The following is a 22394-nucleotide window of genomic DNA, read 5'->3' as shown; positions in this document are numbered from 1 at the left end:
GATTTGCTGCATACCCTGCTCACCCCAAACACAAATGTTCTCTCCAGCAATGGAGAAACATGTGCCAATCCTTAGGGAACACAGCAAAACAGGGCTGGGGCTGGGGAGGTTTTGCTCTTGCTGCATTCCCAGTGGATTTACACCAGCACTGGGGGCAGAGGAGTGACACTGCCCAGCAAGGACGTGGCCCATCCTCTAGAAGAGAAAGGAATGAAGTTTTTCTGCAGAGGAGCAATCCCCATCCGTGGGTAGCACAGGTCAGTACGGTGAGAAGCACCGAGACTCTTGCCATGAGCACACACACACAGAGCTCCCAAACCCACCCACAGCCTGGCTCTGCCCCCCTGGCGTTAGGAAACCAGAGCATCAGGAGCAAGCCAGGCTGGGGGAAGCAGCCATGCCCAACAGGGATGCATGGATGGACACCAGGAGATCCAGCACTCACCTCGGAGGAGCCGGCACACCGAGCAACACGTGCACACTGCAAGAGGAGCTGAGAGTTAGGGACCCGTTGTGAGGCCTCTCACTCTTAGAAAACACCTGGCACCACTCTGAAGGGCACTTCAAGGCCCTGGTGTGCACAGGGAGGCGACAGCATGGAGCACAGACTCAGGAACGTGCCCCATCCCAAGCTGTGTCCATGTGGGTGCTAAGGATGGGGTCAGGTTCAGCTCCCTGGTGCTGATCTCAGATCACTGAGCAGAGGTAACTCCTGTCTGGGGGGACCTGGGAGTGTGGACAAGCCATGGGAGCATGGATGCACAACCCAGTGCACAAGGCTGTATGGTCACAAACACAGGGTGCAACACTGGGATTTGTAAGGCTGTGTGCCTGGATTCTTCCAGCAGATTTAGAGTTTAGGAAGTTCAGGGATGTGTGGGTGGATTTCTTTAGAGGCTGTGTGAGTGGTTGCAGCAGCCTTCTTGTAGATTCTAGAATTCTTGTAGAAGTCTACAGAGTAGAATTCTAGAAGTCTACAAGAATTCTAGAATTCTTGTAGAAGTCTACAGAGTAGAATTCTAGAAGTCTACAAGAATTCTAGAATTCTTGTAGAAGTCTACAGAGTAGAATTCTAGAAGTCTACAAGAATTCTAGAATTCTTGTAGAAGTCTACAGAGTAGAATTCTAGAAGTCTACAAAAATTCTAGAATTCTTGTAGAAGTCTACAGAGTAGAATTCTAGAAGTCTACTAGAATTCTAGAATTCTTGTAGAAGTCTACAGAGTAGAATTCTAGAAGTCTACAAGAATTCTAGAATTCTTGTAGAAGTCTACAGAGTAGAATTCTAGAAGTCTACAAGAATTCTAGAATTCTTGTAGAAGTCTACAGAGTAGAATTCTAGAAGTCTACAAGAATTCTAGAATTCTTGTAGAAGTCTACAGAGTAGAATTCTAGAAGTCTACAAGAATTCTAGAATTCTTGTAGAAGTCTACAGAGTAGAATTCTAGAAGTCTACAAGAATTCTAGAATTCTTGTAGAAGTCTACAGAGTAGAATTCTAGAAGTCTACAAGAATTCTAGAATTCTTGTAGAAGTCTACAGAGTAGAATTCTAGAAGTCTACAAGAATTCTAGAATCTACAAGAAGGCTGCTGCAACCACTCACACAGCCTCTAAAGAAATCCACCCACACATCCCTGAACTTCCTAAACCAGGAGAGTCCTACAGGAATTAATATCCTGATGGAATTGCCAGAAGAATGAAAGCAGCCAAGGGGATTGCAGTGCACCACTCAGTGAAGGCAGGTGATTCACAACTGTCCATGAACATGTGTGACTCCACAGTAAAGAAGAAAAGGGTTTGAGCTCTGTGTAATTTTTTTAGTTAGGATTATCCTGCACTGGAGACACTGGAAATTCTTCTATAGTTTCACAGCCATTTTAAAGCAGCACCACTGAGAGCAGATGCCTCAGTGTCCCTTGCACTCTGCCTCCACCTCCTCATCCCATTGCTGCTGTCTGTGCTGCTGCTCTCCACTGGCTTGAGGATCTCACCCGGGCCAAGAGCAACCTGGAAGCAAGGGATAGCATTTAACTTGAAGCAATTCCTTGATGGGGTCAACCTGTAAAAATAGGATTTAAATGTATCCAAAGGAAAAGAGATGGGCCAGAGTCAAGCAGCTGGGTTACAGCTTTTAGTGGGAGTGCTGCCTCACATTGGCTGGATGCTGCTGTGAAACCATGGCCTTCCTCAAGAAATCTGTGAGGCTCAGCCTCTGATCTCACACAGAAGAAAGCTGATCACAGTTCTATGACAGTTTATTCTCTGGGAGTTCAGACAACATATATCTGGGTTGTTCTCACGCATCTTTCTGGTTGATGGGCACTGAATACCCAAACACATCCTGGCTGCTGATGTTCCCCCACCTTTGTTCTGTACTGCAAAGCTTTTGGTCCTTCAGCACAACCAGCATCGATTCTCGCCTGCTCAGAGGAATGGAGAGTATCAGAAAGCACACTGTCCATTCCTGCTTCGAAATCATTCCAGATAAGAATGATTTTAGCCTGGGACAAGCTTAAGCAGAAAGAACTCTGGCTTTGGGCAATACAGAGGGTGGCTGCATTGTTTGTGATCCTCTGCCCCAGGCAGCATCAGCTCTGCACACTGACTGTCCTCTGATGCCACACAAATTAAGGTAATGCTATAAGGTTAACAAGTGCAAAAGCTCCTGTTAATAAAGACAGGTCTGTATGTGGATTGTTACTGGACATTTGCCAGAACAACAAGATTCCCTTGAAAAATATTTGGAAATATTGTTCTGGAACGCGCAGTTTTCCACAACAATGCACAGCCACATGACATTCACAGTTGCCAAAGGCAAGAGGCAGCTCTGCCTGTGAAAGGGCACAGGTTGGAGCAGGCACTGAGTCAAATGTCACAGTCCATCATCTGGGTGCCAGGACAATAAACTGAGAAATGCTGAACCAAGAGTGAAGTGAAACATCAGCTGCAGAGGTGGTGGGCCTGCTGTGTGGCAGAAGGGGCTCACTGTGTGCCCTCGGTGCCCATGTCAGGAAGGTGGGCACGTTTCCCTGGAGCTGTTTGTGGGGCCAGCAGCCCAAATCAAATCATGGCAAAAGCAGATGGCCTCTCCGTGCCATCTGGGTGTGAGGAGGAGGAGCAGGGTCTGTTTGGGATGGGCCCACTGTGTGCAGAGCTGTCCCACTCCTGCAGAAGGACCGTGCTCACAGCACAGCTGCACAATTGACTGAAAGGCAGCAAAGGCAGAAAAAGGGAAAGCTGTCTCAAGGCAGCTCTTGCTTATTCTATTTCTTGGCCTCCTAAGAAGTTCCTCAGCAGGCAAAAAAAAAAAAAAAAATCCTTTGCTGTATCTGCATGAGGCTGTTACAAAATGGCAAGCTCTTCACACAGTACTTTGTGTCAAGAGGGGATTCAAAGAATCACAAATCCATCTAAGCAGCACCATTCAATTACAAAAATAACAACAGTGGAAACAAAACAGGCCGAGTGAGTTTGTGCAGCCTGGTCCTGCAGCCAGCTTTTGGCCACAGCCAGAGCCCAGTGGTGTCAGGAGAGCCTTTTCTCGTGCTTCAGTGGGCTTGGAATCATGGCCAAGGGTTGTGAAACCAGAACCTGAACCACTGCTGGTGCTCACAGGGCGCTGGGGGGTTTAATACCAACAAAACTGAATTTTAGCATTCCCTTCTGTGCGGGAAAGACAACAGACCTCTCCCTGTGCCCTTGTCTTTCCAAAACCCTTTATTTCAGATGTCACATCTGCTCTTAAACACAACAGTGACACCGGAGGGCTGGCAGCAGCAGCACCAAGTTCCAGCCCAGGTCTGGCTGCGTGTCCCAGCTCAGGGCATGGGAGCCACACAGACATCCTGAGCCCATCCCAAAGAGCCCTCTCAGCTCTCAGCACCCCATGCCAGCCCTGTGTGATGGCAGGGCTTCAGCTTTCCTTGGCTGATTGAGTTAACATGCATTTTTATCTTCAGACATCATTGTTCCAGCTACACCTGAATTGTAACCATGTGAGTTTCAGAGCTCTCACCAAAAAGGGATGGTGCTTTGGGTGTGTGTTTCTTTCCTGAGTGCCTGATCTAAAATTCTGTAACAGCAAGGCTGTTACCCCTCAGAAACTGAGCTCTGCTGTGTTGTCAGTCAGAGAAACCACACCAGGTGAGAACCTGGCTCTGTGTTCTTCACTGTGAGCATAACCCTAAAGTCCAGCCCTCAGCTAATCCCCTTAATTAGTGTGCTCACAAAGAGATCAAGGAGCAGGCACAATTCTAGCTGGCAGCAGTCAAGGACAATCAACACAAACCTCCTTTGAATTATATAAAACTTTAGGTTTTGTTTTGGGAATCATTATCCTCCTATTTTAAGGCTTCTCTTATAATACCAGAAATGAAGCATTTACAGAAGGAAAGGGTAAGCTGTTTCCTTTTCTGTTGGTTCTTTTCTTAATGTTGCTAATATAGTTTGTGGATTTGCAGTGGGACTAGGATGGAAGGAAAAAAGAGAGGGGAATACCTCCAAAAAGCAGAAAAAATCAAACCAAAAATATCTACTTTAAGTCTTATTTGGGTGACAGACTGCTGATGAAAATAGAAGTACAATGCAGGTTCTGTAATTCACAAGAAAAATTGTCTATTTAAAAAGAACACCCTCATGCCAAAGATAGTCTGGGTCATTTTTAATGACTCCATCTGATGTCACACTGACTATGCCCCGCTATTTCTAAAGCAGGTAAAAATCCAGAGGAGTTCAATGTTTCTGTGAGGCACTGGGGACACCTGACAGGGACATTGATGCCACCTGAGGGCTTTGAGACAGGAGACAGGGCTGTGTGCCTGCTGCTCTGCAGTGGCTGCTCATGCCCATTCTCACACATGCACACATTTCATGGATATATAGCACAATTCTGTCTGCCCCTTGCTGGTGTCCAGCTCTCCAATTAAATAAATATGAAAGGTGGGGTGATGGAAGTGCCCAGAGCAGTGTCATCTCAGCAGAACAGGGCCCCGAGGATGGCACAGTGTGGTTGGCACATCACAGCCCCACACACACACACAGGACAGCTGGCTCTGATCAGTGCTCCCCTCCAGAACTGGATCTTTCCCCTCCTGTGACCCAAAGTGAGAGCAAAGCTCGCAGCTGGAGTCTCCCACCACCTGCAAGGGGAGGCTGTTTGTATTCCCTGCAGGTGGAGAATGAGGCACCTCCATGAAATCACCAAGTGAGATGGGACAAATAGAGGTCTTGGAAGATTTTGCAAATTTGTGCAGTTTCGATTTAAAAAAAAAATTAAACTCAAAATATCAAATTACTTGAATCCAAAATTTGTGATAACACTTAGTCTGAGTTCGAACCGTTTATGAACAATTTTTCAGATATTCATTCTGAGAGATCCTTGTGCACTATGGACACAAAACCGGACCAAAATAAAAATCTCCTGTGTCTTGAGACAGGGGTTTGTGGCCAGGTGAGCTGACTTCACTGTCTCAAGAGTAAAACTACAAAGGCTGCTCTACTCAAGGTGGAACTAAGATAAGTAAATTATGGTTTATTTGTGTCATTATTTATTTTTGTCTACATATGTGACCTTTTAAAGACTTTTATATTCTGTGTGTGAACACTTTATTTCCAGACTGATTATGTCAAGAGAAGTGTACACAAGGCCTTATAGAAAGATGAGAACAAAACCACTGTACACCAACATTTCAGTTTACCCATAAAGAAAATGTAATTCAACAGATAATATTTAAAAAAAAGGAGAAGTCTGATTCACAGGATTTGTAAGAGGCTTGAAGGATTCTCTTTAGGAAGGATCAGACAAGACATTTCTAATACCATTCCAAAACTAAAGCAAATTACAAGGGGTAGCAGCTACCCAGGCTTGAGACAGTGCAAGTGTTTGCACAGACCTCAGCACACACAAGCTGAAACTGCTGAATTTTCTGACTTGCCAGCAAATGTTTCACAACTACCAAGTGCAACACGCCGGCAACTTTGCATGGCCTCTCACCACAGCCCTGGAGCTGAGTGATCCTTGGTGGTGTGTGGGAACCCCAGGAACCATCTGGAGCCACCTCCCTGGGATAACCCTCCGTGTCTCACTTTGTGAGATCTAATCTGCAAAGCTACCTCCAATTAAATGCTTTGGATTTGGACTCAAAAGGACTTCTTCAACCAAGCTTACAATACATTTTTTTAACTGAATCCTCAGGAATGGATCTAATTTACAGCATATTTCTTCCCGTTGTTCTTTCAGAATTAGAAAACAAACTATTGTCCTTAAAATAAGTTTTTTAACTGAATCCTCAGGAATGGATCTTATTTACAGCATATTTCTTCCCTTTGCTCTTCCAGAATTAGAAAACAAACCAGACACATTTTTTTTCAGCAGCCCCCAGCCCAACCTTCCAGCTCAGGTTGCAAAGACTGAGCCTGGCTTCTCTGCACACTCAAGTCTCATCCTCAGCACCAGCCAGGAATAGTAACCATCAAATGATGATCCTGTTTTCTCCTCCTGAGTGCCAGGAGAGCCAAGAGCATGTCTGTGTCCTCGAACTCTGGTATGTGCTGCCTGCAGCGTCCGCCTCCCTCCGTCCCTGCCAAGGGCACGACTTCCCTGAGCAGTGTGACATTGCAGCCAGCACAGCACTGAAAATAACCCTGGCACTCACCTGAGCTGCCAGTGCCCTCTGATGCACTCCTGGCTGGCTTGGGGTGGCTCTGCTTGCTGCCCGTCCGCACGGTGACCGGGGCAGGGACGGGGCTGCCGCTGTCCCCGCGGATGCTCGACAGGTCCTGCATGCTGAAGCTCCGCAGCCTCTCAGACAGGGCTCCCTGTCCCTGGGGAAACAGGCAGGTCAACAACACAAAGTCAGACCCAACGTTTTGGGACTCTTTCGCTCTTGCTCATTGAAATCCATCAGGACAATCGGAAGAGAAAAATTTGTGTGGTTCAATAACATAGAGATGGCAAAAATGTGTGGCTGAAAGCATCATTCCCTCTCTTGGCTCTTCCTTTTGGGGTGGTTCTGTGGCAAACATCTCTGATTCTTCATTGCAGTGATGGGAGCACAGAGCAGTCTTGGTCATGTGCTCAATTTGCAGGGGAGAGATGAGTGAATCTGACTCCATGTTCTTAGGAGGCAGATATATTATATTATATTATATTATATTATATTATATTATATTATATTATATTATATTATATTATATTATATTATATTATATTATATTATATTATATTATATTATATTATATTATATTATATATATTACATTACATTACATTATATTATATTATAATACATTGTATTGTATTATATTATACTACATTGTATTGTATTATATTATATTACATTGTATTATATTATATTATATTATATTATATTATATTATATTATATTATATTATATTATATTATATTATATTATATTATATTATATTATATTATATTATATTATATTACATTATATTACATTACATTACATCATATTATACCATACCGTACCATACCGTATCATATCATATCATATCATATCATATCATATCATATCATATCATATCATATCATATCATATTTTATTATAGAGTGCTATACTAAGACTATACTAAAGAACAGAGAAAGGATACGGACACAGAAGTCTTAACAAGAATGATAATGTAAAACTTGTGGCTCTCCTCCAGAGTCCTGACACAGCCTAACCGTGACTGGCCATTAAGTTAAAACAATTAACATGAAACCAATCAAACAATGACCAGTTGGTAAACAATGTCCAAACACATTCCAAAGGAACAAAACAGGAGAAGCAAACAGATAATTATTGTTTTGATTTTTCTCTGAGGCTTCTCAGCTTCCCAGGAGAAGAAATCCTGGCGAAGGGATTTTTCAGAAAATGTGACAGTGACAGCCATGTGTAAAGGAGCAGGGTGTTGCTTTATATTTCCAGTAGGTACTTTCCTTCACTAGGAATGAGTCAAACAGATTCTTGGCTTCAGAATCACAATTAAATGGCCTGCATCAAAATATCTCCCTTTTAAAGTTAACCATCTATGATGATATTTACCCAGCCACTTTCAGCAATACAACAACATTTCCAGAACACTGACAATTTGAAATTTTAAGCTAATAAAAAGATATTGTTAAATTCCAAGAAAAATAACAGTGCTTTTTTCATGCAGCTTAATGAAGAAATGAAGTCGTGCAATATTTTCCTTTCTTTTTACATTAATTCTCAATCTGACAACAAATATATTCCCTGGTGAAAGGAATGTAACTGTAAAGGATGGGTTGGTTAAGTGCCACTTTCCATTAAAACTGCATTACATGAAAAGGTTGACTGTAAGTATTCTGTAACCCTTATACTACAGCCATAAAGAAGGAACACCAGAAAATTCAATCCATACAGAATCATAGAATTTTTGAGCTACATTAAATGACATTCAGAGTATAAATTGTATAACTGATAAAAATTACATTTATGCTTTAATATTTTATTGAGGGGAGAGGATCTGAAATATACTTCATGGCACATAGTCTTGAAAAGTACTGAAGTAAACACAACATTCCAACATTCTTTCTGCAACTGTAAATTAGGAAAAATTCAACTGATTGTTTGACTGCGATGAAATCAGAAAGAAGGCAAATAAGAGACAGTAAATACTGTCCTGTTTAACAAAAAGATAAGGCAGCCTGTATCAATTGGCCCACCGCTTTAACCTAGACTTGTGTTTGTCCAAGCAGCACAGCCTGGCCCCTGGCCAGGACAGAGCCCAGCACTGCTCCCTCTGGGCTGCAGCTCTGCCATCCTGGCCTGGGCGCAGGCAGGGCCATGGGGAGCTCACCCTGGAGCTGCTCTGGCACAGGGAAAGGCTCAGGACTCATCCTGACCATCCACTGCCAAAGCAGGACTGGACACGTTCCTGCCAAAGCTCTTGGGCAACGCTGCCTGGCCCCTAAGCACTGGCCCACTGGCAAGGCAATAATTTACCTGCTGATTTATCAACACCACTTCAGAAATCCTGCATGCGCAGTAGAGGAAAATCAGTGCCTCTACCTCATACAAATTCCTCAGCACCTCACTTTTAGGGCATGTAGGTAGAGAGGGCATCAGGTGCTGATACCTGCAGTCACTGTGACAGTCTGCACTTTTACATCCAAGAAAAGTGACACAGCAGTAATCTCCAACCTTTCAGCCTGAAGCTTTTTGTGCAAGAAAAATGAGTTCAAACTTCCTTCTCAACTCCACATTTAGCTTTCCTGCAGACTGTCACAGAGAAGCAGCAGACTTTACTTTGCTCTTTCCCACCAGCCTATTCTACTTTTGAAAGTATTTTAAATTAAACTGATGGGGCTTCTTTGCTTAAATACCAAGACTTGTTATATTGCTGATTTTATAGGCATGGCAGTGGAGTCCTTAGAACTTATATTTTGCTAAACTCTCACCTCTGCCCTCACGTTCTCCAGCCTGGCACAAGAGTTGGTGCCTGAATTTTGGCTACTCCTGCCAGTGGCTGAGCCACTCTTGGGGTATGTTCTCACTCCAGTTAATCCTCTTTTTTTTAAGCTGCATTTACTCTGCCAACGTTTCTGGGCTGGTGACTGGAGTTGCCTTGCATGGCTGCTCAGCTGGGTGAGATCTCAGCTGCCCAGAGCTCAGGGCAGCTCTGGATGGGTTTTGGAACCTTCACTGAATCCCTGCACAGACACCAAATTCTCAGTGACTGATTCAGAGCCAACACAAGACATCCTACCCTGCAGCCTGATTACAGCAGGCAGATCTCCAGCGAGAGCAAGCTGACCATTAAATAACATTTTGCTGTTGCAGAATGACAGCGAAGCCAGAGGGTTAGCAACTGATGAGCTGCAATTGGAGTGCTGTGCTCCTCCCTCACACCCAGCTCAAGTGTCAGCAGGGCTCAGGCTGTTCAGCTCCCCCAGCTGCTCTGCTCAGCCAGCTAACCCAAATTCATCCCATTCCAGCCAGCAATTCATGTGTGTGGGCATGAGGCAGGTTAGAGATGAGATTCATGTGTCAGACCAAGCTGGCAGGGGAGATGGCACAAATACATTGAAAACTGAGATGTGTTAATATTCTTGCAGTGCACCTTGTGATAGAGCAGCATGGAATGATCAAAGGGCCCAGGAGAGCTTTGGAACAGGGACCTGAGATGTGCCTGTCACCTATGGGTCTGTTACACCAGTGTGGAATACAGAGCCCTGAGCACAGACTGAAGCAGCTGAACTAAACAACTTTGGCTTCCTCCAGGAAAAAAAGAACTAAAATTGCCTTTGCTTAATTTTTTATTTAATTTAACCTGAGTTTCTAACAGCAAAAATAAAGATGGTTTATAAAACAGGTAATAGCAAAATATTACTGTTACTGTTCCTACCATTCTATGAAGCAATTTTTCCAAATGTCAGAATGGCAAGAACAGCAAAGGCCTGGGCTGCGTGAAGGCACTGAACACCTGTGAAAACCTGCAGAGTTCCATTTCCTTTCTTTGCCCTTTGTAGGGATAGATCTTATTTACTTGCTGCTAGAATACAGTGTAACACTCACAGTTCTTTCCCAATTACCACAATTTTACTTGACCCCAAAATACAAATGTGACAAAAATTACCACAGAATGGGGATGGTTTCAGAGTGAAACGGAAAATATTGTTTACCAACTTTTATTTCCCTGTCACATAAGCAGCTGGTGTATATGAAATCACAAACATTTGAAAAGCCAGCATGGGGAGGGTTTGCAGAGCTATGTTTTAGAAATAAAGACTTTATCCAGACTTAATGTTTATTGTTCCACAAAAATATTTATCTTTTACTAACAAAAGAAAATAACAAGTTAATAGCTCTATTTCTCGACAGAATAAATTTAGCACAGCACATGTTTTGGGCTGTGTTTTGTTAAAACAATCATGTGGAAGATGAAGAGCAGCTGTTTGGGGGATTTCTGTTTACTGTTGTGGCCATGATCATGCAGATGCTCTTCCAACTGCTACAGACATGGGAGATATCCCAGGAATTTCAGCAAGGAGAGAGGATCCAGCTCCTGAAGCTCTGCCTGTGCAGCACATCCCCACAGATCTGGGCTAGTTTTACCCTCGAGAGTGTGACAGCAGGAACACCATGACAGGAGCTGTAGTAACACCATTTCTGCCAGCAGAGAAAGAGCTCAGTGTTGTTACAAAGCCCCTGGTAATTGTGGTTGGGAGGGACTGAGGATAACACCACCTCTCTCTGCTCCTCACTGAGCACCAACAATTGCCACGATGATGGTGCTGGCAGGGTGGGACCTGTGTTTTTGGGACTTTAGAGGACACAAGATGAAATGGTGCTGGAAAAATGAGCCCTAACTTCCCTGGGCACAGGACTGAACTCATCCAGCTTCTCTTCAGCCATGGACCACTCCTGTGGGCATGGCAATTCTCATTTTACAGACAGGGAGGTTTTGGGGGCCACAGGTGGGAACAGAGGTGTCCCTCTCTTCCCTGATCACTGCAGTGCATCTGTCCCCACATTCATCTGATCCTGCCCATAGGTGAAGGTACAGCACACACTGAAAGTGGAGCTCTTCAGGCTTCCCTTCCCCAGGATCCACCACCCCCACAAGTTCTCTGAGCCAGGGCTCAGTGCTACTGAATAGGATAAAAGACAAATACTAAAAGGCCATGGTAATTTCCCTGCCCAGTCACTGCTATCACCTGATATCAACCTTATTTAGATTCAGGACTGCACCAACAGTCTGAGGGCATTGGCCACCAAGACAAGCTCATTTGTGACTCTAAGTGAAATTAAAGCTCCCATCCACACGGCAAAGTAATTAATCTAAAACTAATTTAAGCATTAAATTAAATTTAGTCAAAACAACAGTAGTATAGACATTGTTATGTCACCCACATCTAGCACATTCTCTCCTTTTTGCTTTAAAGATTATGACAAAGCAGTATTAAAACACTGAGCATCCAGAGCCAGCAACCTGCACACTGCCTTCCTCTTCATGTTGCAGACATCACCATCATCATCTCAAAAACAAACATCAGCCTCTCTGGGCCCAGAGCACAAACACTGATGCAACCAGTATTTGCCTGGAAGGATCAGAAATACTTTCCAAAAAGCTGACATCTGCATTGTGACAAGCACTGTAAAAGGCACTCCATCAGAAAGAGCTGGAACTGCCTTAAATTTTCTTTGCCATTTTATTATCAGTCTCTGCATTCTCATTTGAAGTTTTTAGAGGAAAATGCATTTAGGAGTCTGGGAAAAATTGGGTTTACATTCAATGGAATTATTCATTATAAATAATTCATGTATGTACGTAGCTAAAGCTAAAGTACATAACAATAAGCACATAATTTAAAAATCTGCAATTTATATAACAGTCCCATTGAATATGATCTAAATACAAACAAATAACAGTGTCTAGATTTTATCATTATTCCTTCAGTCTGAAAATATGAAAGAATTCTGTAAACATTATTTAGGCTTCAAAACACCTCTAATACCTACAAATTCCATTTTGCAGCTGTGGAAACTATGACACAGCATGGCAAATCAGGAACCCAAAACTGCCAAGTCACAAAAGAGAAGCTTTTAAAGCACTCAGTGTTAATGCAGGATGGCACCTCCTGGCCTTTTGTCTCTTAGGATCAGCAGTAAATGGGGAAGCAAGGGAGCACTAAGTCACACTCAGCACACTGCCAGCACAATCCTCAATCTGTTAATGCTCTCCTCTCCTTTTGCTGTGACTGTGGTAGCAGTCTGCATGCACCTTGCAGCCTCCATCCTGCCCATTACAAGGTGCAGAGCACATTCCCCAGCTGGGGCTGTGGTGTCAGCAGGACTGCCCCGACCACACCTGCCAGAGATCCCCCAAAAGCTCCACTGGAACCCCAACCATGCCCACAGGGACCCAGCACAGGGGGAGAGGCTCCCTCTCCCATCAGTGGGAGCACAGCAGCACACACAGCAACCAGCCCAGTTAAACCAGTGCTCCATGGAAGAGCTGGAGCCTCCTCCCCTGCCAGCAGAGCACTTGCAAGGCAATTTGCTGATGAGATCAAGGACAGGCTTTTAAAGCTCAGCACGCAGCATCCACCCACTGGAAGCAGAGCAGACAGCACTTGGCCTCACAGCAATCCCAGCTGAAACCAGTCCAAACTAGTCTAACAACTAGTCTAACAACTAGTCTAACAGGGAGCAGACATTAGTTAGGGGTTAGTAAAAGCACTCAGCAGATTACCTGCCCTTTTTTCTGGTCCCAATACAAGTGTAAATGGAGTAGCTGAGAGACCTAGCAAAGGGAAAAAAGAGAGCCATTGTGGCAACACACATCAAGGCTTTGAGAATAAGATCTGTTTGAAGCACAAGAAATCGAGGTGAGACATGAGCATGACGCTGGGCACCATGTGCAGGGACTCACACACACATAAAAAGCAGGGACACCCACCTGTGGACAGGACCTGAACACAGATCCTCCCTTCCTCAGCTTCCCCAGAGAGATGGAGAGACCACTCCATAACCCCAGCTGACAAGGTGTCACCTAACATGTGTTTTTAAAGAGTAAAGCAAATTATAACACAATGGGCTGCTACTCCACTCCTAAAGCAAATTATAAACACCATGGGCTGCTACTCCACTCCCTGCACTTGATTGATGCTTCCCACTGGAGAAATCCCCAGTGTCAGGCCTAATGACTAATTTAGGCACAGGATTATGAGAGGGACACGTGGCAGTCATTTTAGTGACTGACAGTTCTCCTGAGCAGCAGGGTGGCAGTGGGGAGTTGCTCACTGAGCAGGGGTTTGCACACAGAAGCTTCCTCATGTCTGGCTGCAGGCAGGCCCTGAGCACAACCAGCAGCTTTATGGGCTGATGAGTAAAGGAGAAAATTGCTTCTGCCACCATTTGAACACGAACATCCTACAAGCAATATCCTTATTTATGGCCAGGGCCTGCGTGCCATGCCTAGTCTGGAAGAGCTACCTGTTTGGAAATGTCAGACAGTAATAGAGACTCAAAGGGAAACCAGCTGACGTTAATGTTGATGGTGGAAATGTAATTTCATCCACCCTTTTTTGTTTGTGCAGTTCATTTCCTCTCCAGGGAACTCTTTGTTATTGTTTCTCCCACACTAGTCTCTTTGTATAAATTTATCTTTTGGTTCTGCTGTCCTGTGCATTCAGTGAGTGTTGTTTGCTTGTTGGAGACACCAACCAAGCAGCCATGAAAGGGAAACTGGAAAGAGTTACCTGGATTGTAACTCAAACAGCATTGGAATCCTATAGATTTGTGAAAAACAGATTCTTAAGGACTTCTGAATAAAAGATGCATCACACATGACAAGAATGCTTCACAAAATACTGTAATCAGTGGCTACCATATATTTTAAGAAATCCATTTGTTATTCCTCTATATTGGTGTAAAATAGCTCCAAGATCTTTGATTTTGGATCCCAAATGGAGATCCTTTAAAAAAAGCCACTTTCAAAAGCAGCAAGCTCAGCCCCTCTGAGATAACAGCAGTGTCCCCAAGGCTTCTCAGGGTGTGAACTCTGAATCTCTGCTGACCTCTGCAGCTCCAGGCCACGGCACTGATGAGGGCACACAGATGATGTGGCCATCACAGACGGGTCAGAACTGTGCTCCCAAGTGTTTGCTCAGCAAAGGAGCACTCTCCCTCTGAGCACTGGCATCTAATCATTACAAAGAGGCTTTATCAAGCATCTTAAGGGAAAGGATGCTCCCCACCCCTGCCTCCCTCTCCCAGTTCAAATAAAAGTGCACCTCTCCACTGCTCTGTCACAAAAGGCAGCATGTCTCTCCCACACAAGGATTTTCCTCCCAGTTTCCACAGCAAATAGGTCTAAAATCACACAGTAAATTAGGGATCTAAATATTGATTTTTCAGGCAATTGCACTGGCTACACCAGCTGGATACTAGAAATTACTTAAAAGATGCTGTTTGTCTAAAGAGGATAAAGCCTAAATCATCACCAGCATTTCCCTCCCAGTGTCCTGGTTTAAAAAGCAACAAATGCACTGAAAAACCTGCTGATAAATTTATTGTGCCGGAGGGCCATGAGGTAATGAAGCTATAACCCTGCAGGGGAAGGTGAGCCCAAGGGTGGAAACAGAAATGAACAGAATGGAAATGCCAGCCCAGACAGGAGGTTTGGGAGGTGCTGAGGCTGCACTGCAGGGCATCATTTGAGCAGGTGGATGCACACCCTGAGCCCCCCTGTCTGTGTGCATGGCTGCTCCTCTGAGCGATACACACCGTGGCTGCTGCATCCCCACGTTCCCCACCCATCACAGGCTCTCCTGGGCTGCTTCTCACACTTATTAGGCACAAACGGGCTTGTCACTGACACCAGTCATGGGTGCCTGCTCCCTGCACCTCATTTATCTGCTCCTGCCAAGGCCCTGCACCGCGCCGTGCCCCTGTGTAAGGACGGGCACGCAATGGGCACAGCACGGGCTGCTCTGCCACCTCACCCACACCAGGGCAGGGGAAAGGCAGGGGAGGTACACTGTCAGAAACCTCTGCAGTACACTGATCTGCTGGCATGGCATGTTTTCTCCACATCTCCTTTGAAAAGCAGCGTTGAGGCTGCAGCTTGGGGGTGGTTAAGTGGTTGGGAGCAGGTGGGGATGGATGTGGGTCTGCCTGGCAGAGTTGGTTTGTTCAAGGTGGGGAATAAGGATACATCCAAACAGGATCTGGGAAAATCAGGAGTGTGAAAGAGAGAGTGAGGGAGCTGGGGGAGAGTGTAAAACTGGTGATGTGTGGGTTGTAGAAAGGCAGGAGGCAATGGCAGGGCAGGGATAGAGGAGCTGGGACTGGGGACATGGCAAAGCAGCAGGTGGTGGCAGGCTCAGGGTGACAGGTGAAGGATAAGGGCTGGGAGTACATACAAGTGTGCTGGGGAAGGCTGGTGCTGCTCCCCAGCCCCTGGAGCCTCTCCTGGCTGCAGCCATGTGTGTCCCAGCTGCTCCCACTGAATCCTGACTGGGGGCACTGAAAAGCCCACTCATGCCCACTCATGCCCAGGGTGCACCTGATGGATGCACTGCCTGGCCAAGGCCTCGTGTAACAGCCCTGCTGCTGCTGCTGCTCCCTGTGCTGTGACCCAACACAAGCTTGTTTTCTCTCCACCAAGGTCAGCTGGAAAGGTGGTGGTGGTCAGGGCTCCTCGGGAATGGAAATGGCTGAATTAGCTGGAGTTAACTGAAAACACACAAAGAGCAGCAGGATTTGCTGCCTGGTCATTTAATCCAACCACTTAGGACTGACCCACTTGAAGTCAAGCACATGTGACAGAATCACCAAGAGATGAGGACAGGATTAGAGCCCCAAATGAGATTATGCTCCTTGGCAGGGGCAGGGAAAAGATCTGCATTGAGCACCTAGCAGGGGCAATAAACCAGATATCCAACATTCTGCTTGCCTAGTGAGCATCAAAAATAGACTCTCCAGAGAGAGAGAAAACACCCAAGTGAGCCAGCTGGGCAGAGCCGGGGTGCCTGGGACACTGACAGCTCCTCAGCCTGTAAAATGAGCTGGCACAGGCTCGTGCCAGCATCAGCACAACTGTGGCTTCCACACAGAACAGAGCAGGGGCAGGAGCAGGGGAAAGGACAAGCCTGCAGTTGGCTGACTGAAACCAAAGGGATTTAAGACAAAAAAGGGAAAGGGACAGAGGATCAGAGCGAAGGATGGTGTGGCTGTGCACAGCTTGCAGCATCTTAGCCTGCAGTAAATACACAAGCAGCAGCCTGTCACACACCAGTGGAAATCAGAGAGGCAGATGCATTGTGCTGCATGAAAAAAAGATGATGGATAGACAGGATGGATTAAAAAATATGATGGACAAAAGGGATGGATAAAAAAAATACGATGGATGAAAAGAATGAAAAGATGGGCCCTGCCCAAAGTTCTTATCGTGAAAGACAAAAGACCATGATGGATCACAGCTCAGACCGAAAGGAGAGGACAGGGCTGGCCACAGCATGAGACATGTTCTCTCTCAGGTACAGGAGCCTTTAGATTTCAGCTGATTTACTGAAAACAGATCTGTACAGAGTCCCTTCGCAGCCCAGCAGCTCACTGTGTATTGCCACTACGTGAAGTTGATTTGCAAAGCCTGAAGGTCCATTTCTGCACACAAAAACATCTTTTCCTCACCCACTAATCCAAGTGAAGCAGTAAACAATCCTCACATTCATTTGCTGGTAAAAGCCATGTTTTCCATGGAAGCTGCAGGAGCTCTGTGCTACTGAATAAATCATCATCTCTATAGGTTCCACTTGTAACACAATCCTTTAAAGGCTGAAACCAAATGAACTCACTTTCCCACTACACTCCACACTTATCACAGACTAGCTGGATACCCTTAAATCTTGGCATTGGGAAAGCCATGAAAAGCCCTAGAAATAGTATTCTCTTTCCTCCTTCCCTGGAAACTTCCCCCTAAGGACAGCACTGCAGTCTGGTCTGGCATCTGTCTGCTCAAAGTGTTTTCCAGATAATTACTCATTTACACTTCTCTCAGGCAGGATAATGTGGCTCAGTCATACCTTCTCAAGTGAGCTAGGAAGGGCACTGACACAGAGCTGACAGCGGCTGAAAACCAGGGCAAGAGACACAGCTCCTGCTGTACCGCTCCTCTCTGGGGAACAACTCCCTCCCCATCAGCAGGGAGGGACACAGAGACACATCCACACCCCCAGGCACATCCTGGTGCCTGAGGAGCCCCAGGTGAGCAGCCTGCACCGCAGCACACCAGGCTGGAACCCACAGCAGGCTGGAACCCACAGCAGGTGGAACCCACACCAGGCTGGAACCCACAGCAGGTGGAACCCACAGCAGGTGGAACCCATAGCATGCTGTATCTCTCACCAGACTATCTCACAGCAGGCTGTATCTCACACCAGGCTGTATCTCACAGCAGGCTGTATCTCTCACCAGGCTGTATCTCTCACAGCAGGCTGTATCTCTCACAGCAGGCTGTATCTCTCACCAGGCTGTATCTCTCACACCAGGCTGTATCTCACACCAGGCTGTATCTCTCACACCAGGCTGTATCTCTCACACCAGGCTGTATCTCTCTCACCAGGCTGTATCTCTCACCAGGCTGTATCTCTCACACCAGGCTGTATCCCACACCAGGCTGTATCCCACACCAGGCTGTATCCCACACCAGGCTGTATCTCACACCAGCCTGTATCTCTCACACCAGGCTGTATCTCTCACCAGGCTGTATCTCTCTCACCAGGCTGTATCTCTCACCAGGCTGTATCTCTCACAGCAGGCTGTATCTCTCTCACCAGGCTGTATCTCTCACCAGGCTGTATCCCACACCAGGCTGTATCTCTCACACCAGGCTGTATCTCTCACACCAGGCTGTATCTCTCACCAGGCTGTATCTCTCACACCAGGCTGTATCTCTCACAGCAGGCTGTATCTCTCACAGCAGGCTGTATCTCTCACAGCAGGCTGTATCTCTCACACCAGGCTGTATCTCTCACACCAGGCTGTATCTCTCACACCAGGCTGTATCTCTCACCAGGCTGTATCTCTCACACCAGGCTGTATCTCTCACACCAGGCTGTATCTCTCACAGCAGGCTGTATCTCTCACAGCAGGCTGTATCTCTCACACCAGGCTGTATCTCTCACCAGGCTGTATCTCTCACCAGGCTGTATCTCTCACCAGGCTGTATCTCTCACACCAGGCTGTATCTCTCACCAGGCTGTATCTCTCACAGCAGGCTGTATCCCACACCAGGCTGTATCTCTCACCAGGCTGTATCTCACAGCAGGCTGTATCCCACAGCAGGCTGTATCTCACACCAGGCTGTATCTCTCACCAGGCTGTATCTCTCACACCAGGCTGTATCCCACAGCAGGCTGTATCTCTCTCACCAGGCTGGAAGTGTCACCAGGCTGGAATTGTCACCAGGCTGCTCTCCCTGCCAGAACAGCAGCACATTCCCTCTCAGAAGGACAATGGACAGGAGCTGCTTTAGCCATCCCTGGATATTACACTGGGAACAGACTGGGGTGCACTGCCATGGACAGCACAGCTACTCTCTCTGCTTCCCAAGACCAGGAAGGGATGATCTTGCTTTCCTTTCCTCTGGCCATGCTCTCACAGTGCAGTTCAATCCCTTTCCTTATGTGGCTCAGCCACTCGAGATAAGTTTGTGGGCTCAACAGAACAAACCCTTTTATTTTTCTTTCAGGATTAACTTTCTGACAGGTTAGAGATAACCTGAGGAGGTCCAAACTGCAGGGGCACCCTGGGAGCTGGAGCACTCCCCCATTTTGCAGAAGGAGAGCTGTCAGATTGGCTCACACTCTCTGTTGGAGCTGCACCCTTAGGCACACAGAAACAAGCCAAAGTAGTGAAGGAAACCAGGGATTCTACTTTTTCCTCATACATTCAGAATAATTTAAATGTCAAAGCTGAAGGAAATACTTGAATAGTCCTTGCTTTGTTGTAAAAATCAAACAATCTATTAAATAACCTCTCAATCTTATTAACAAGTCCTTTTCCCCTCCCCAAAGTAGTGTGCAAGAAAGACTCTTCTGGTCCATTCACAGGTTGCAATATCTTAACAGTTTTCTCTCAAGCTGGGTTGGCAGATGTGCAATACAATAATACCACAGGAGTCAGAGTTGTTTTCTTCCACCACTGAAAGGGGAGTTTCACCAACCATGAAAAACAGCAGCATCCTTGTACCGTGGAGACTCTTCCCTCTGTCCCCCACTGCCACTGGAGCCACATTTTGAGGCAGAGAGAGTCTTAAGCAAAGCAGCAGGAAAGTGGAACAGAGGGAAGTCAAACCCTGGTGCTGGCTGTTCATTCCAGGGAGCAGCTGATGCAGACACTGCTGCAGCCCTGATGGGGAACAGGTTGGCACTGTGGGGTTGGGTTACTGTTGAGCTTCTCATATTCAGGAGCCACCTAGGCAGGAGCCAGATTTCCTTTGGGATTCACACACAGTTTCTCACTGTGTCCTAAAAGCAGCTCTAGCACAGCCAGCCTGCAGCACCTTGCTCAGAGCAAAGGCAGTGCTGCAGAACTGGCATTCCCAGAGCCTATTTATGACTCTTCAGGCTTACATGGCAGCAGCAAAAGTGTTAAGTGTCCTGGAGGCATCACAAAAATGTCATTTCATTGGGCATACGATACACAGCACTGTCCTAGCTCCATGTTTATCCCAGGTTTCAGTCCAAATTTGGTTTATCTCCCAGTCCCTGGGTTAGAGGAGTCTCCCCACTGAAGAACAACAGCCCAGGAGAAGACAGACCTGACAATTTAGTCTGCATAATGCTAGGCAGGCAAAAAGGAGACAATTTTTGGGTCTAGCATATCCTTGTGACCCCATGAGCATGGCACACCCTGTGGGCTCTCCCCTTCTGTAATACCTTGCTTTCAACAGGCTTTATAAGCTTTAATGTATTTGGCCTCCCAAGGATGCAGTTTGCATTTTTGCAGGAAGTTAAGGCTGAGACATACTCAAGTGATGTGCCTTAGGTCATAGGAAAAGCATTTGGCAGAGGAAAATAATTTCCTTCAACCCCCATTCCCATGTTGTTCTTACTACCAGTACCCTCCTTGTCCATTAGGTTTCTAACTATCCTTTTGGAACAGGCCTGGAAGCCAAGTCTCACCCCCAAAACACACACTGCACATCAGCTCACCCCCAAAACACACACTGCACATCAGCTCATCCACAAAACACACTGTGCACATTGATTCACCCCCAAAACACACACTGCACATCAGCTCATCCACAAAACACACTGTGCACATCAGCTCACCCCCAAAACACACTGTGCACATTGATTCACCCCCAAAACACACAGTGCACATCAGCTCACCCCCAAAACACACACTGCACATCAGCTCATCCACAAAACACACTGTGCACATCAGCTCACCCCCAAAACACACTGTGCACATTGACTCACCCCCAAAACACACTGTGCACATTGATTCACCCCCAAAACACACTGTGCACATCAGCTCACCCCCAAAACACACTGTGCACATTGACTCACCCCCAAAACACACTGTGCACATTGACTCACCCCCAAAACACACTGTGCACATTGACTCACCCCCAAAACACACTGTGCACATTGATTCACCCCCAAAACACTCTGTGCACATTGATTCACCCCCAAAACACACTGTGCACATTGACTCACCCCCAAAACACACTGTGCACATTGATTCCCCCCAAAACACACTGTGCACATTGATTCACCCCCAAAACACTCTGTGCACATCAGCTCACCCCCAAAACACACTGTGCACATCAGCTCACCCCCAAAACACACTGTGCACATTGATTCACCCCCAAAACACACTGTGCACATCAGCTGACCCCCAAAACACACTGTGCACATTGACTCACCCCCAAAACACACTGTGCACATTGATTCACCCCCAAACACACTGTGCTCATTGATTCCCCCCAAAACACACTGTGCACATTGACTCACCCCCAAAACACACTGTGCACATTGATTCACCCCAAAACACACTGTGCACATTGATTCACCCCCAAACACACTGTGCACATTGACTCACCCCCAAAACACTCTGTGCACATTGATTCACCCCCAAAACACACAGTGCACATCAGCTCACCCCCAAAATACACACTGCACATCAGCTCATCCACAAAACACACTGTGCACATCAGCTCACCCCCAAAACACACTGTGCACATTGATTCCCCCCAAAACACACAGTGCACATCAGCTCACCCCCAAAACACACACTGCACATCAGCTCATCCACAAAACACACTGTGCACATCAGCTCACCCCCAAAACACACTGTGCACATTGATTCCCCCCAAAACACACTGTGCACATTGACTCACCCCCAAAACACACTGTGCACATCAGCTCACCCCCAAAACACACTGTGCACATTGACTCACCCCCAAAACACACTGTGCACATTGACTCACCCCCAAAACACACTGTGCACATTGACTCACCCCCAAAACACACTGTGCACATTGATTCACCCCCAAAACACTCTGTGCACATCAGCTCACCCCCAAAACACACTGTGCACATTGATTCCCCCCAAAACACACTGTGCACATCAGCTCACCCCCAAAACACACACTGTGCACATTGACTCATCCCCAAAACACACTGTGCACATCAGCTCACCCCCAAAACACACTGTGCACATTGACTCACCCCCAAAACACACTGTGCACATTGATTCCCCCCAAAACACACTGTGCACATTGATTCACCCCCAAAACACACTGTGCACATTCACTCACCCCCAAAACACACACTGCACATCAACTCAGCCCCAAAACACACTGTGCACATTGATTCCCCCCAAAACACACTGTGCACTTTGACTCACCCCC

At 46.3% G+C, this 22394-nt stretch overlaps 1 protein-coding gene across 7 annotated transcripts in view; it reads right to left on the bottom strand.

Moving 5' to 3' along the window:
- The window catches only part of REEP1 (receptor accessory protein 1), a 74081-nt gene that overhangs the window by 12758 nt on the left and 38929 nt on the right, over nt 1-22394 (bottom strand). For 5 of the 7 annotated variants that reach the window (XM_063157907.1, XM_063157913.1, XM_063157914.1 and 2 more), the window contains exons 6-8: nt 13221-13271; nt 6654-6822; nt 446-481 (exon numbers count right to left, since the gene is read on the bottom strand). In XM_063157907.1, the coding sequence (XP_063013977.1) occupies nt 446-481; nt 6654-6822; nt 13221-13271 (256 nt within the window). The remainder of the gene's footprint in view (nt 1-445; nt 482-6653; nt 6823-13220; nt 13272-22394) is intronic. The other 2 variants (XM_063157908.1, XM_063157910.1) reach the window with 2 other exon arrangements.

Source organism: Melospiza melodia, chromosome 5 (genome assembly GCF_035770615.1).
Source record: "Melospiza melodia melodia isolate bMelMel2 chromosome 5, bMelMel2.pri, whole genome shotgun sequence".
Classification (NCBI taxonomy): Eukaryota; Metazoa; Chordata; class Aves; order Passeriformes; family Passerellidae; genus Melospiza; species Melospiza melodia.
Note: the sequence above shows the minus strand (reverse complement) of the source record. Positions and strands in the feature narration are given on the sequence as shown.